The sequence below is a fragment of the Brassica napus genome, chromosome C4, assembly GCF_020379485.1.
Source record: "Brassica napus cultivar Da-Ae chromosome C4, Da-Ae, whole genome shotgun sequence".
Taxonomy (NCBI): domain Eukaryota; kingdom Viridiplantae; phylum Streptophyta; class Magnoliopsida; order Brassicales; family Brassicaceae; genus Brassica; species Brassica napus.
The window spans coordinates 18,552,300-18,568,739 of record NC_063447.1 but is presented as its reverse complement, the minus strand read 5'-3'; the positions used below and the strand labels follow the sequence as shown (position 1 = coordinate 18,568,739).

The window sequence follows — 16,440 nt, the reverse complement described above, 5'->3', positions numbered from 1 at the left end:
GGCCTCGACAAAATCGTCGTTCACAGCTCGTATGACTGGTCTCGAGAACTTCTTGGACGTCATAGCGGCCACAAATCCGGAATGGGAGGCCATGTTCAGGACCATGAGACAACAAAACCCCATTCCAGGCGAGACATCCGTGCAAGTCAACGAGGAAGATCTCTCGAGAAGGAGCGAGGAATTCTACGACGCGGCAATGCAGCATTAGTTTTTTTTTTTGTTATTGTATTTTAAAATTCAAAACTTATTTATATATTATATAATTTCATTTTAATTCGGCCAAAAAAAATTTTCTATTCGATTTAATTTCAATTAAAATTTTATTAATAAATTAAATAAATATAATTTTTATTTATAAATTCAGTAAAGAAAACAAAGTAATTGCGTCGCTAATTCCCGATGTATTAACGAGGAAAATTAACGACGAAATATCGAGGAACAATTAACGAGGATTTTACGTGGATTTAGTTACGATTCTATTACGACGAATTGTTTTCGTGTTCCTTACGTTGTTATTACGACGAATTTATTTAGAGGTTTTTGCGGGTCTTTTACGACGAATCATTTACGAGTTTCTTACGAGGAAACACAACGACCGCGTTACGTGGAAACCCCACGTGGTCTTTACGACGAAAACTTAATTCTTCTTTACGAGGAAAATATAACCTCGCTAATTAACGAGGAAATGGCGACGAATCTTCTCTTACGACAATCATATAACGACGAAACGCCTTTCATCGCCATTTCCTCGTAAGCCGTCTTTTCCGAGGAAATAACGACGATTTTGGCCGTCGTTAAATTTGTGTTTTCTTGTAGTGACTCGAAAAGGGCAAGGCGGGTTATCATTTACAGCTGAGGCTATGAAACAATATAAGACTTATATGTTTTGGTATGTATATCACACAATGCCGGCACCGCTGCTAGCTGCATTGCCCACATTACATATGGAAACTGAGTTATTATCATCAAATTATTCAGATATTTGGGATGCTTCGATAGTACCTTAGCTACTAACTTATGTTGAGACCACTCTCCTTTTAGCTTTGGATCAACACACTGCTTCACTTTATCTTCACTAAGGAACGTGAGTAAGTGAAGCTTCGATTTAACGGTGTAGCCTGATATAAGGAATCGAAAAAGCATTCCATAAAACAATAACAATCATTGTTTTAAGAAAACTAACTAAATCATCAATGCTTACAGTACGAACGTAAATAATTTAATCTATATCGTATATACATTTATATACACACAATCTTTATAGCTGTACAAAGTTGGATAATACAATGTTATAGTTATACACATCACTCTTCTGTGTCAATTGTCCCGTCATAGCATATCTGCAAACAGAAACACACACGTCTTTAGCTGCTATAATTTCATCTCGATACAATGCAACAGAGGTTTAAGGTTTTAGGGGAACGTTACTCATGAGCGTGATAGCCAAAGGTACCCAATGAAGAATTTACGTAGACACATCTCTTGATTTCACGTACAACAACAATAACTAAGCGAACGTTACTCTGGAGCTTCATAGCCAAAGCTTCCCAATGATGAGTTAACGTAAACACATCTCGTAATTTATACAACAACAGTAACGAAGTTATCACGTCTCGTGAGTTAACGTAAACAACAGTAATGAAGCTTGGATTTTGATAAGAGAGGGGATGATGAGTTAAACGTAATTTCCTAACGAAGTAAACACGTCTTGTGAGTTTATGTAATGTCCTAAGTTCTAAGAATAAAAGGAAACAAAATTTTGAGAAGCTCTATTAAAGCGACGAGTCAGCGTAAATTTTTTTAAGTTATTGTGAAAACGTCACGTGGCAAAGGTAGTGTGAAAGCATTAAAGTCAATGCTTTTCTTTTAATATATAAGTGATATACAAATACAAAGCATATATATAGAGCTGCTAATATAGATAATTAATGTGATTAAAATATATATATAGCAATTAATGATTTTAAACAATAAAGATTTGATAACAATTTGTTTACTTTTTATTCATTTTTGTTTATTTCTCCATTATTAAAATAAATTACATAATTACATTAATCATATAATAAAAATCTAGATTTTTTGTATATGTTGTATTTTGAATTTTTCAAAATGAGTATAAATTACTAAAACTGTTAAAAGTCTCACATAAAATTTTATGATAAAGGTTTAATTTTTTTTCTATATTAAGATACAATGATTATAAGACCTAGGGGTGGGCACTTCGGTTATTTTCTCGGTTCGGTTCGGTTTGGTTAGTTCGGTTCTAGCATTTTTCCAATTGAAATAAACCATAGTTAGTTTGGTTTGGTTCAGTTTGTATTCGGTTCGGCTTATATTCGGTTTGGTTTGTATTCGGTTCGGTTGAATTTATTTTTTGGATCAGTTTATTTAGATTCTTCTTAGTTAGGCATAAATTATGTAAACATAAACTATATGAACTAAATTTAATATAAAACTGAAACAAAAACCTTTAAAAAGTCACAAAAATATATAAGAGTTAAAACAAATGAAAGTTAACTAAGACAAAAAAAACCAACATCATTAGTAATGTCTTTTATATCATTATTAAAAAGCTTGCAATGAATCATCTTCCATGTGACGCTGTGGAGAAGAACTTTTGTTTTTAATAAAATTTGCTTTAGGTTTTAGGTTTAGATTTAACATCCATGTTTACATAAATAAGAATATAAAGATACAAAATTTTCTGTTTTTTAAATCAAATATTTTAATGATTACATAGTCGGTTAGAAGAATATATGTTAATAAATGAAAAATGAAAAATATGTGGTACGTTATTAGAATTTTAGTATATTGGTATTACTAATATTTTTAATTTAAATAACTACAAAAACACATCGGTTTCTCGGTACGAACCATTCGGGTTGGAGAAATCTTCAACCAAATGGTTTGAAATAGACTTTGGTTCGGTTTGAATCAGTTCGGTTCGGTTGGTTCGGTTTGACTCGGTTCGGTTCATTTTTTTTGCCCACCCCTAATAAGACGATATGAAGAAATAATTTTATTTTAATAGTTTATGTTAATATATATATATATATATATATTTCATATCGTTTAAATTAAACTAATCATCGTATGAAAATGTATACTTATATTTTGATATTTGCATTTAACATATATTGAAAAGTTAATATTTTAATTTTGAAATCTTCTTTGTTTTTTAAATGATTATAAATTATTGAAATTATCCCACATTAAAAAAAAAGTCGTTGGTGTAAACTTTTGTTACACAAATATGCAAATAATCATAAAATCATATGAGTAGAAACTTCATTTAAACCACATTAAAAGTGTACTATATATATATATATATGTTAATATCATTTAAATTTAATTATATATCACATACAATAGATAAGATTGATTGGTTTGATTTATTTACTCTAAAATAATTGCGAATAAACAAGAGTGATAGTTTGATTTATATGCACACGCCAATTTATTACATAATAGTAACTAATTTCTTAATTATTTAATATATATACTTATTATTTTATTATTTCATAATATGCAAAAAAACATAAAATAAATATAAAATATTTATTCTGCAAAAGGTGTAGATCTTAACTTAACTATGTATCTCTTTAATTATTTTAAATCATAAGCATTTTCTAAATCTCAAGTCAAAACAAACAAACGAGATGAGAATAAAATTCAAAATCAATATTTATATGGAACAATAACCAAAATGAAAAAGATAAAAATATTGAAGATAGATAGAATTGACTCGTGAACGTAAACTTCTCATAACCATAATTAATTTTTAAATTACTAAATCATGATATAATACCAAGCTGACATAGTTTCATTGTAATCAAATAGACCCGAGATTTTTCGACCCAAACGTTAGGTTCTTATGCAGTAAGTGATTTTTTGACCTATTTTTTTTTATAAAAAATGGGATCAACTCATCAATAAACAAATTATGTAATTAACAAAAAATTTAAAAAAATTGTTTAAAGACCAAAATATTAATTTAATCAAGAATATAAACTTATTTTTCCGTATAATATTTTTAAATAATTTTTATATAAATTTATCCTACGCAAGACGCATGTCTTATTCTAGTTGAAAGTAAATAAGGTGTTCAGTATTCAAGTGGTTTGAAGTACTTTGTAAACCCAATGTACTCTCTGATGCTGTCACGAGGATCTGGTCTCTATATATATTTTTAGTTTAAGTGCTTGTGTTTTTTTTTCTTAAATTAATGGTCCAATATCTCTCCATCTCTCCGATAAAACGTAATTTGTTTTAGAGTAAAGATAAATAGCATTTGAAAAAAAAAAGATAGATAGAATTTGAAAACTTTAGGAAAAAAGATAACCACAAATATTATTAGACTACTAACAATATAATATAGTATCGTGTACTCATCATACCAAAACTGCTAAATTTAGTAAACAAAAAAACACACTTGCTAGACAGTGGGAACTATAAATATTTTATTTTAGGATCATAATATATAAATTTGATTTTAAACTTGATAATATATGATACTATAACAAAATATTTTTCTAATGGAGGCATATGACAACATAGACATAAATTGGTGGGGTCGAATACCAAAATTTACCAAAATATTATATTAATTTTAGAAAAATATACACTATAATTTTTTCCCCAAAATTTATTGGGGTCATGTGACCCCACAAGCCCTTCTTTGCCTCCTCCCCCGTTGCTAGATACTTCGTTATGACTGGTTTTCCCGCTACCACCCGCAAACGCAGCTTTTGCGGTTGGTAGCGGTTGTTGGCGTTTTGCAACAATCGTTCAAACCGCTCCAAACCGCTCCAAACCACTCCAGATCGTTCTAAACCTCATAAATTCAAAAGCTGGTTCCAGCTAGCGTTTGCGGTTGCGGACGGTTGCGGGAAAATAATTTTTTTTTTTTTTTCTAAAACAATTTAAATACAAAAATAAAAATATTAAATAAAAAATTTAAATTAGAATTATAAAAATACTAAAATATATCTATTATATTTTAATTAATATTCTAAAACTTTAAAATGAAAATATTTTCTATAATTTTTAAAAATTTTAAACTATAACTTTCTAAATATAAATTTTATATTTATTATAATATTATTATTTTTGATATTTTATAATGATATAAAATATAAATATTGTTAATTTATTATTTAACCGCTGTTGCGTTTGGTAGTTAACCAGTCATAAGTATCCCGCAAACGCACCAATTTCTATCCGCAGAACCAGTCGTATAAATCTCTTAAAACCGCTAGAAACCGCAACCACCCGCATCCGCAAACTCCCGCAGCCGCCGCAGCCGCAACTGCAACCGCTGCGGTTGAACCAGTCAGGCCCTTAAACTAAGAAGAAAAAAATGACAGTTATAAAAACTATTTATCACCAAAAAATTACATCTCTCTTATTAAAATACTAGGGGGTGTCTCTGTTTCGCGCGGAATATTGTTTTTATTATTGTTAAGAACATGATTTTTTGGATAATGTAATTATGTTGTCGTTTTTATTTGTTAAGATCATTATTTAGTGTTTTTAGTGTGTTATGTAGTAATAGATGATAGGTTAATATATTTTGTGTTTGTTTTTTCGAATAATGTGTAGTTGTGTGTATAGTACTTGTTAGTAGTGAAATGAGCATCTAACGTAAAAGAATATTGAATTTCAATAACTTTGTTGATTCTAAGATTAACGGTTTCAGTGTCAAAATTGTATTATATTTTTTTCATATTTTTAAAAATTATAACTTTTAAGATGTTTTTTGCCTTCTCCCTATATTTTGACCTTGAGCCATCACCGTCTATGTATTTCGTTACTTTTCTGGTGTGCGGTGCTTCTCACCATCACCGGAAAAGACTTACATCTTTCTCTTGTCCTTCCTTGTCTTCTTCACCTGTGAGATTATATGGTATTTGTTGTAGATCAGGTTTATGAGTTTTCAGTTTTTCGGTTGATTCTCACGGCATTGTAGGTTGTTCCAGTCAATATTGACTGCTCCTTTTCTTCCTTAGATTTCAGCTGATGTTAGGAACTGCATCTTCTTGGTTGGGTCAGAGTTTAGTCGTTTTTGATGTTGTATTCCTCAACGTTGGCTTACCGTCAATAGTCACTGCTCGTCTTGGTTTTCAAGATCTAGTTTTTGGTGTTCTGACTTCTATGCTCTCTTTCATAGTTCGAGGACGGCTTCATAGTTTTCTGATTTCGTTTCGTCTCCCTTTCCCTCTCTATTCTCGCATCTCTTTGCAGCTTTCATCGCATCTCTGGTGGCTCTTTCTTTCACCATGTTTGCCACTCGAGGTTTGGATAATGTTTTCGTTCGTGCTTGTTATATGGGTTTGGAAGGTTATTTCTGGTCTCAAGCTCAGTCTCTGATTTCATGGTGGTTGTCTTCCATTCTCCCTCCTTCAAGTTGTTTTTTTTCTTTCCATATTTCCTTTGGTATAGGTGTGCGGAGTTAGTCTCTTGGAGCTTTGGTTCATTCTATCTAGAGCTTTGTGGTTTTTCACTTGCATGACCGTGTTGTATATTCTTGTTTAGTTTGTGAGGTGTTTCTTACCTTTTAGCTACTGATTGTGATTCTGGTGCTTTAAGCATATATGTCATGCTTCTTGGTGGCTTTGGCCTTTCGATTATTATTCTATTTCTGGCCCGCTTTCTTGGTTATTTGTGTTGGTGCTCTAGTTTCTAATTTTTAGTTTGATTATTTTATGATATTGGTAGTGAAATAAATATATAATTTGTAAATGAAATAATAAAATGGTGAAAATTTATGCTATTTTTAATTGTAAATAAGTTAAATATTTAAAATATATTAATATTATTTTATTTATTTCTTGAATTTTATGAACTAATAAGTGTGAGAAGGATTAGATAGCACATAATTAGAAATTGATGGAACAAATTCCAATAATTTAAAAGAAAATGGATTTAAAATACAAAAAAAAATATGATAACACATGTCCGCAACCAAAGCTCTAGCTCAAGTTGTTTTTTTTCTTTCCATATTTCCTTTGGTATAGGTGTGCGGAGTTAGTCTCTTGGAGCTTTGGTTCATTCTATCTAGAGCTTTGTGGTTTTTCACTTGCATGACCGTGTTGTATATTCTTGTTTAGTTTGTGAGGTGTTTCTTACCTTTTAGCTACTGATTGTGATTCTGGTGCTTTAAGCATATATGTCATGCTTCTTGGTGGCTTTGGCCTTTCGATTATTATTCTATTTCTGGCCCGCTTTCTTGGTTATTTGTGTTGGTGCTCTAGTTTCTTATTTTTAGTTTGATTATTTTATGATATTGGTAGTGAAATAAATATATAATTTGTAAATGAAATAATAAAATGGTGAAAATTTATGCTATTTTTAATTGTAAATAAGTTAAATATTTAAAATATATTAATATTATTTTATTTATTTCTTGAATTTTATGAACTAATAAGTGTGAGAAGGATTAGATAGCACATAATTAGAAATTGATGGAACAAATTCCAATAATTTAAAAGAAAATGGATTTAAAATACAAAAAAAAATATGATAACACATGTCCGCAACCAAAGCTCTAGCTCAAGTTGTTTTTTTTCTTTCCATATTTCCTTTGGTATAGGTGTGCGGAGTTAGTCTCTTGGAGCTTTGGTTCATTCTATCTAGAGCTTTGTGGTTTTTCACTTGCATGACCGTGTTGTATATTCTTGTTTAGTTTGTGAGGTGTTTCTTACCTTTTAGCTACTGATTGTGATTCTGGTGCTTTAAGCATATATGTCCTGCTTCTTGGTGGCTTTGGCCTTTCGATTATTATTCTATTTCTGGCCCGCTTTCTTGGTTATTTGCGTTGGTGCTCTAGTTTCTTATTTTTAGTTTGATTATTTTATGATATTGGTAGTGAAATATATATATAATTTGTAAATGAAATAATAAAATGGTGAAAATTTATGCTATTTTTAATTGTAAATAAGTTAAATATTTAAAATATATTTATATTATTTTATTTATTTCTTGAATTTTATGGACTAATAAGTGTGAGAAGGATTAGATAGCACATAATTAGAAATTGATGGAACAAATTCCAATAATTTAAAAGAAAATGGATTTAAAATACAAAAAAAAATGATAACACATGTCCGCAACCCCCCCCCCCTTCCACATGTTATAAGAAGGGAAAAAATCAGCTTTATATATATAGATAATCATTCATTTGCATTTTGCATCTTTTTGTAGGATTTTAAATTAAATACACACCATTCTACTATAAAGTAACTATGTAAACAATATTATATTACTATATATTTCCAAACAACACAATAAATAATTTTGTATTGAAACAATATAAAATATTATAATTGACTACAACATTCAAATAATTTATGAAAACATTGAAAACAAGTATAACTTATTTTTACATGTTTATATATACAAAAATCATTTCAATTTTTACCATTAATGAATGACAATTCTCATAAATATCCTAAATCTGTGATATAATTAACACTACGCTAATTTTTCTAAATATTTATAAAACATTTATAAACTCAACCATAACCCCTTAATACTAAACCCTACAAAATAATCACTAAATAATAAACCCAAATTGTTAGTATATTTTTGATTGAGGGTATTTTTGAAAAGTGGTACCTAACTTGTGATATTTTATAACATTTATCTCAAAATGTATTCAAATTTTTATATGTTAGCAACCTCAGTTATTTTTGTATCCAATCTAATAAAACATTATATAATTTACTTAAGTTACTTAAGTTACATAATAATTCAATAATAGTCATTACATAAAAATATAAAAGATAATATTAACACTATACATTGAAAATAACAACATTTAGAAATCCTAAATATAATATCAAAAATAACTATGAATATCTTAAAAATATATATTATCTGAAGATAAATGTTTAACACTAATTATAAAAAAATGATTATAATATGAACCAAATCATTAGCAAGATAAACTACACAAAATTTTATAATAATGTTAATTAATCCACATAAAATAAATATTATACAACTAAAATCTCTCCTAACATTAAACAACATTCAATAAATTTATAAATTTTATTTAATCAATTTAAAATAAAACCCTTGTTGGTCATGATCTAGTATTTATTAAATCATTCATTGCAAATAAATTTTGGAGAATTTTCATGTTTACCACTTTTTGGTACCATTATTCATGTTTACCACCACTAAAGATATATTTTCAAAAATACCTCTTTCATTACGTGGCAACAGACATTTTTACCTTTGTTCTCTATATATATAATAAATAATTATTTAAATAAAAAAAAATTATGTTTTCGAATTATACTTTTTCAAATTCGAATTTTTCTTTTCAAAATATCTTTTTGAAAATCGAAAATTATTTTTGAAACTATTTTTTTTAATTTTGTTTATGTTTTTAAGTATTTATTTATATATTTATTAGAATCCTAAATTTCACATTCCAAAAACCCTACCCCACTCCTCAAGTCTAAATCCTAAGTCTAAATTAGTTAACTCTAGGGTTATAAATATCTTTTACCCTTCAATAAAAGTGAAGGTAAAAATGGTTAGTGTAAACATGAAAAGTGGTATTATAAATGTGGTATTTTTGGTAATTTTCCATAATTTTTACATGTTTCATGACACATAGTTGCTTGAAGCAATGTTTTTTGTTGTAAACTTTGAAGCAAATGGTTTGTAATAGCTAATCTTAAAAAAATTGATTGATACATGTATTCTATTGATGGTGGTGTACTTCTGATCAAAGATCATTTTCATAGATTTTTCGTTATATAAACACGGGTAATATATATGTGGGTGATATATTTCTATATATTCAATTCAGTTAGCATTATTAGTTTTTCTTTTGTAAAATAAATTAACGGTTTATTGTTTTGTGGTCTGAAAACTAGTTTTTACCCCGAAATATATACATTTGGAAAAGTTCAAAAATAGTCTGCGATAGCGATTAATCGGCTGAGAACTTGCTGCTCGTTAGCTCACCATAGCGAGAATAAAAAAAAAAAGAGGAAGAAGCCTATTCAGAAACAAGAAAACCTTCGACGCGTGTCCGAGCTCTTATGAGAGCTAGATTAGCTTCAATCTGTCTCTTGCCATTTCGGTGAATCTAGACAGGGTGTCGTATTTTGTCCGAGTCAACCGATTTATCCTTAGTATCCGGATGCCCTCGAAAGAGATCGGACTAGCGTCTGATGACCGTCCACCGGAGCTAAACCGGAAAGCCCGCCGAAAGCATCTAGGGGACCTTTCACCCAATTTTAATCGACGGTGCCCAGTATTTTTAGTGTGTATTTGTCGTGTTTTGTGTGTTCATCGTGTTTCGTTTGTGTTTGCATGTGTTTGTGGTGTGCTCGAGTTTTTTTATTTAAGAACTTTAATTTTCTGTAGACGTTAACAGTCGTAACCCTAAAAAAATTAGGTAAGAAGATGATGTTATTTACGATTATGTTATTCATGAGTAAAAAACAAAAGCTACTTGTGTGGAATTGAACCGTACGTGGAACAATGAATTACTTACCTTGTTTGATTTCCACCCGATCGTACGATAGTATATATCAATTCATTATCCCATACATTTATTTATATTTTATACGTTTATCAGTTTTTTTATAAGAATTTTTAGAACTAATCTTTGATTAATCAACGATTAATTCGCTAAGCGCCGAGCGCATTTACGAACATGATTTTGTCTAGTGGATATGCGCATGGTATGACATTTATTGTGGAACACGAGATTAAGAAAAGTGTTTGTCGACGATGATATTAGAAAGTATCTATAGGGGAGAAAAGTGTTTTTGCAGAAGAACCAATCTTCCGATCCCTTCTTCTTTGCTGTCAGTTGCTGATCTCTTGGCCTTGCCGCAAGTTGTTTCCTCTACTGGCCTTTCGGTTGTTCTAAAGCTGCTGATGCAGAGCATTGTTTATTGCCTATGGAAGGAGGGAAACTCCCGGATCTTTGCAGGCTCTTCTGTCTCCGTAGCTGGTGTGGTTACTCAGGTAGACCGCCTTCTCAGGGACCGCCTCGTCTCAAATCCGTCGCAGTCGCTGTCCAGCACTCATTACTCGCTGTTGCAGGTTTACTTTTCACTCAATCATCCTCCTTAGCTTTGTTATTTTGCTCCTCTCTGTATCTGGTTTCTATCTTGTAATAAGTGGTTTAGCACAACTCATGTAAAACAAAAATCCTTGGTATAAATTTTAACATTTGCACCAAAAAAAAAAGTATCTATAGGGGAGATTCGCATTAAGCCCAGACCACCTGAAAGAGACCCCAAGTCCGTACAGTTTGACGTAAATAGGTGTAGATCTTGTGAACAAGTTGATGTCCAGAGGTGCTGATGACGTGTTCAATCGAACACTTCTGATTTTTTAGCCAACTTTACCTAAACATTTCAAACAAACTTTCAACCCTTCAAACTTTAGGAAAATTTGTCAGAAAAGAAACATAAACATAGCTACTAAAAAAGAATTTTTTTTTTTTTTATCAAAAGTAATAAAAGATTATTCAAGTAAATTAATTGGTCAAATTGGGCTACCCACAAAATTCCCCCGAAATTTTGACTAAAGAAAGAAAACTAGATGGGAGGAAAACAGGTTGATGATGTGGCTCCCATGAGGTGGGGATGGAGCGATATACCCACGTGACACCTCGTGGTGGTTTCAATAAAAGTGCACCAAAGGGACGGACACTCCTTGCCACGTGACAAGTGGGATCAAAGGACAGTGCCCTGGACCAACCCTAAACCCCATCTCCTGTATGGTCTGTTTAACTTTTTCTTCTATTTAATTATAATGTAATATCAGTTTCATCTCCCACTATTAGCATTTTACAAATCCAAATTCGATAATTTTGTTTCTTTGGACAATTATCCAATGATCCCAAAGACTTTCCAATTTGCCCAAGTCCAGTTTCTAAGTCGCAAGTTATTGGAAAAAGAAGTATGTGAATGATTAGTGGAACTTTTAATTTTAAACATGATTAAATGCATATCTTCAAGAGAGATGTATGTGGATTCGGTTAAACAACCAAACCAAAAGCGAGTTATTACAAACAATGCAGGTAGATTTTATATAAACGTCTACACAGATGATTTCAATCGAATTCCCTAAACTGATAGGAAGAAATTTAGTTCGGACCAGCTGGTTTTTGTATATACCGAACTGAATCCATACAGAAGCAAGAGATCCCAACACTATATTAAGAAGAGGCATCATCATCAAACATTGGCGTTTCCTCTTCTTTGGACCGGCTTGTATATCACCACAGTGACATACTTAGACCTGAACCGATGCGAGAAACCAAGTGCTACAACGGATCTTGGGGGGTCTCGATTTTCGATATAGAGATGGTTCAGGACGACACTCTGTGGTGCACAAGGCAATTCCGTGCTACCTGTATGGCCTAACAGAGAGTGTTGAAGATGCGGCGGTACAGCTGGTGGGTCTCTTGTCTCGTCTTCGGTTGCGGAATACACATTGTTGTAACTTGAAACCGGCGATACTGGTACTTCAAATCCGGCAACAGTTGTGTCCTCCTAAAGTTTGAGAAGAAGATCAAAGAAAAATATAAATTTACTCGGTTCTTTTGTTTCAAGATAAAAATAACTAAATTTAAGAAGTGGCTTACATGATCATCATCAGGATGTGGGTTGTTCATGTTGAAAAATGATCACCACCTAGTGCCTGAAACAAATACAATCATAAATTATAACTGCGATAAGGCAAGTTAGCATAATAATACATTGTAGGTACATTTCTACAATGATGCAAACTCTTATCTGTGTGCAGCGTAAGACTTGGTCTAATTGGTTGGTAAAATCTAGACAGAGGTTCCTAAATCAAAAGACAAAGTTGGACCAGAGAATGTACATCCTTTCTTCCAAGTTAGTAACAACACACATTAGAAGATTAATATAAGTTATTCATCAAGTGAAGATGTAGAAACTTAATACGTCAAAGGATAAATGAGCCCCAAGATTTAAGGCCAAGGTCCTAAACCCAGAAATCAACTGGACGAAACCAAGCAATAGAAATAAACTGAACCGACACACTGAAACACACAAAAACAGAGGCTAAAATTGTTCTGAGATTAAATTATTCGGAAAAGAACTCACCTTTACGGAAAATCTTCACAAACCCACCTGCGAAAATCAAATGAGAATACAAAGAAACAAAGAGAACAACATTAACCTCACAGAAAACCCTAGAAATCAATTTGGAAATTTTTGTCTGAGCTGAACAGCCGCAAAAGATGGAACTTTGTAACAATGGGTATTCGATATTATCGGAGATTTCGTAATCAGACAGATAAAATTTGGAGAACGACGGAGTTAACGAGGAAGCGTAGAGAGAAGAAAGTACAAGGGGTTTACTCTTACGTTATATATTGATTGCTGGAATGTTTTGATTAATAGAGGCTGAAGGAGATTGCTTTCGTCCTCAGATCTTCGGAACGGTCGTGATGACGAACGGAGACTGCGACAAGCATCAGCTTCTCTTTGTGTTGTGTGCTTATTATTGGCTCAAGTGTTGCTTTACTCTGAAAACTTGTTCTTTCGTCTGAATACATTTTTTTTTTCCTTCTTCCAACTAAACCACCATTTTACTTCTTACTTTTTGTTTTGTCGTCAACCTCACTTAAATTATTGAGGCCCATACAAGGCAAAAACATGAACATGAAATACAAAAGCCCAAATGAAACCCAATTACATTTCCAATGTGTTGTGATTTAAGCTTAACTAGATTTTAACCCGCGCGGGATCATTTTCTTTATTTTTTCAATTGACAAATATTTAGTAAATGCCATATTTCACATATTTGTGTTTTATTTTATAAAAGACTTAAACTTTTTATATTTCTTTATCGTGTTTCATTTTAAATGACTATTTATGTTTAAAAATTAATCTTTATTTTTTTAATGAATTAAGTTGGTATAACTCTGATAAATTAATTTTATTATGTGGTTAATATTTTTAATAAAAATAATTATATACTTTTAATAAGGATTTATACTTTTCAATGAAAAAATCAATTTTTTTTATGAATGCTTAAATTATATTAAGAAAAAAAAATAATAATTAAGAATGGTTGGAAAAGAATTATTTGAACTTGGACTCAATGGCCCAAAGGAAAAAAAAATGTGAGAATTGTATCTGATTTCTTAATCGGCCCAAATGGCCCAAAAAAGATCTGATGTGGACAGTGGGCTTGATCCAAAAAAATGGCCCAATATAGATGTGTTATTAACATTACTTGATTGCCCTTAATGAAACATGCAATGTTAGTAAATAAAAGGGCAGGCTAAGGTAAAAAGGACAATAGGATCCTGCTTTAATAGTATAGATTTGTTTGTATTTTACGAGTCTTAAATCTCTCTCTCTCTCTCGTGTTTGTCTCTCGTGTGTTTGGTTTGATTGTATGTAAAAAAAAGAACAGAACACAGCAAATGTTAACGAGTTCAGGCACTTCAACTTCGCCCTACGTCTCGCCGGGATCTGATACCCGGAATCCACTAGAATCACTTAGGTTTTATACACTTACAACCACTTGACTCAACCATAGTTTGAAACGGCTAACTTAACCATCGTAGACAAACTGGAGTGGTCCTCAAGCGTGCTTCCGAGCCGACTTCTTCTTTTGGCTAGAAACAGAACAACTCTGTTCTTCAAGTTGTCTTGACAAATGAGGAAACAGAGTCACGCACGCGCCACGCGCTCTTCTTTCTCCTTCTTGGACCTAACGGTCACTAACCGTCTTTAAATGGGCTTCGTATAAACTCGGCCCAACTTCGACACTTAGTCGTTTGAAGAGAAGCTTTCTTGTTCTTCTTCGCAGACTCAAAGACGATTACTACAAAACTCCACCTTGGATTTGAGTCCTTTGATTCTAGTTCTTGGATTCCACCCGGATTCTCCTGACTGCTGTCAGTTATGTGATAGCTGGAGTAGCTCCAGTGCATCTTGGAGCTTCCCCACTGGCAACACCTTCGTAAGGATGTCTGCCGGATTATAAAAGTTGGTATCTTTGTTACCTTCACCAATCCATCTGCTATCAGGTCTCTGATGAAGTGAAACTTCCGAGCAACATGCTTTGTTCTTTCATGGAACACAGCGTTCTTGGATAGTGCTATTGCACTCTGAGAGTCGCAAAACACTTCAACTGCTCCTTGATGAAAACCCATCTCATTCATCAATCTCTTAATCCAAACTGCTTCCTTTCCAGCCTCTGCAAGAGCCATATACTCTGCTTCTGTCGTAGACAAATCTACCACCTTCTGTAGACTAGATCTCCAACTGATAGTTCCTCCACCAAGCGTGAAAACATAACCACCCGTTGATCTCATGTGATCTAACTCCCCACTGAAATCAGAGTCACAGTAACCTCTCAAGACAAACTTCTCTTGTCTTTTAAACACCAGTTTCATCTCTGTAGAACCTTTGATATACCGAAGAATCCACTTTACTGCTTGCCAGTGCTCCTTCAATGGCTTACTCATGAACCGGCTAATGACTCCAACATGATAAGCAAGGTCCACTCGTGTACCTATCATGGCGTACATGATGCTTCCAACGGCACTAGCATAGGGAACTGTCTTCATATCTTCTTCTTGTTCCTTCAGGTCTTTTTCTGTAGCTGCTCTGAGTTTGAAATGGGCTCCCAGTGGTGTCTGAACCGAGTTGCATTGATCTAGCTTAAAGGTGTCTAACACTTTCAACAAGTAACTTCCTTGAGACAAGGTTAAGACACCTTTTGATCGATCTCGGTTGATTTCCATTCCTAGGATTCGCTTAGCTTCTCCCATATCTTTCATTTCAAACTCTGTACTGAGTTGGTCTTTGAGATGTTTGATCTGCTTCATGTCATTTGATGCAATGAGCATATCGTCGACGTACAACAGTAGGTAGACATATTGGTTCTTGCTTACTTCCTTGAGATAGACACAAGTGTCCTGCTCGCTCCTCTTGAATCCTGACTTGATCATGAACTGATCGAACCTCTGGTTCCATAACCTTGGAGACTGTTTCAGACCATACAGAGAACGTTTCAACAGACAAACTTTCTCTGGCTTTGACTCCACTTCATACCCCTCTGGCTGACTCATCAAGATGTATTCATCAAGATTTCCATGTAGGAATGCCGTTTTGACGTCAAGCTGTTCAAGTTTCATGTCAAACTGAGCAACTGCAGCCAACAGCAGACGAATGGAGACATGCTTGACAACCGGACTGAAGATTTCTTGATAGTCTACACCATGCCTCTGAGAGTATCCCTTGGCTACAAGCCGAGCTTTGAAATACTTCCCATACTTTCTTCTGTAGACCCATCTGCAGCCAATGATCTTCTGGTTCTCAGGTTTGTCGACTAGAACAAACGTCTCGTTCTTTTTCTGAGAGACCATTTCATCATCCATGGCTTCTTTCCAGTTTTCCCAGTCCGGATCAT

General features: G+C 32.7%; 1 protein-coding gene across 3 annotated transcripts; it reads right to left on the bottom strand.

Moving 5' to 3' along the window:
- Positions 1-11,959: 11,959 nt before the first annotated feature.
- On the bottom strand, positions 11,960-13,595 carry LOC106396634 (SNF1-related protein kinase regulatory subunit beta-3). 3 transcript variants are annotated; one of them, XM_013837082.3, is made up of 4 exons: positions 13,377-13,595; positions 13,113-13,139; positions 12,626-12,681; positions 11,960-12,533 (listed from the first exon to the last, which is right to left on the bottom strand). In XM_013837082.3, exons 3-4 carry the CDS (start codon positions 12,653-12,655, stop codon positions 12,216-12,218), a joined length of 348 nt encoding a protein of 115 aa, XP_013692536.1. In that variant the 5' UTR covers positions 12,656-12,681; positions 13,113-13,139; positions 13,377-13,595; the 3' UTR covers positions 11,960-12,215. The 3 variants fall into 3 exon arrangements, with proteins under 3 accessions (XP_013692536.1, XP_013692537.1, XP_013692538.1); XM_013837083.3 differs by lacking the exon at positions 13,113-13,139 and having other exon boundaries at positions 13,377-13,578; XM_013837084.3 differs by lacking the exons at positions 13,113-13,139; positions 13,377-13,595 and adding an exon at positions 12,751-13,104.
- Between the last annotated feature and the right edge of the window lie 2,845 nt (positions 13,596-16,440).

Coding starts and splice junctions, on each gene's coding strand:
- LOC106396634 (XM_013837082.3), bottom strand. CDS start 12,655: ATGAACAACCCACATCCTGATGATGATCAT. Junction 12,534..12,625: donor CACATCCTGATGATGATCAT/GTAAGCCACTTC, acceptor CTCAAACTTTAG/GAGGACACAACTGTTGCCGG.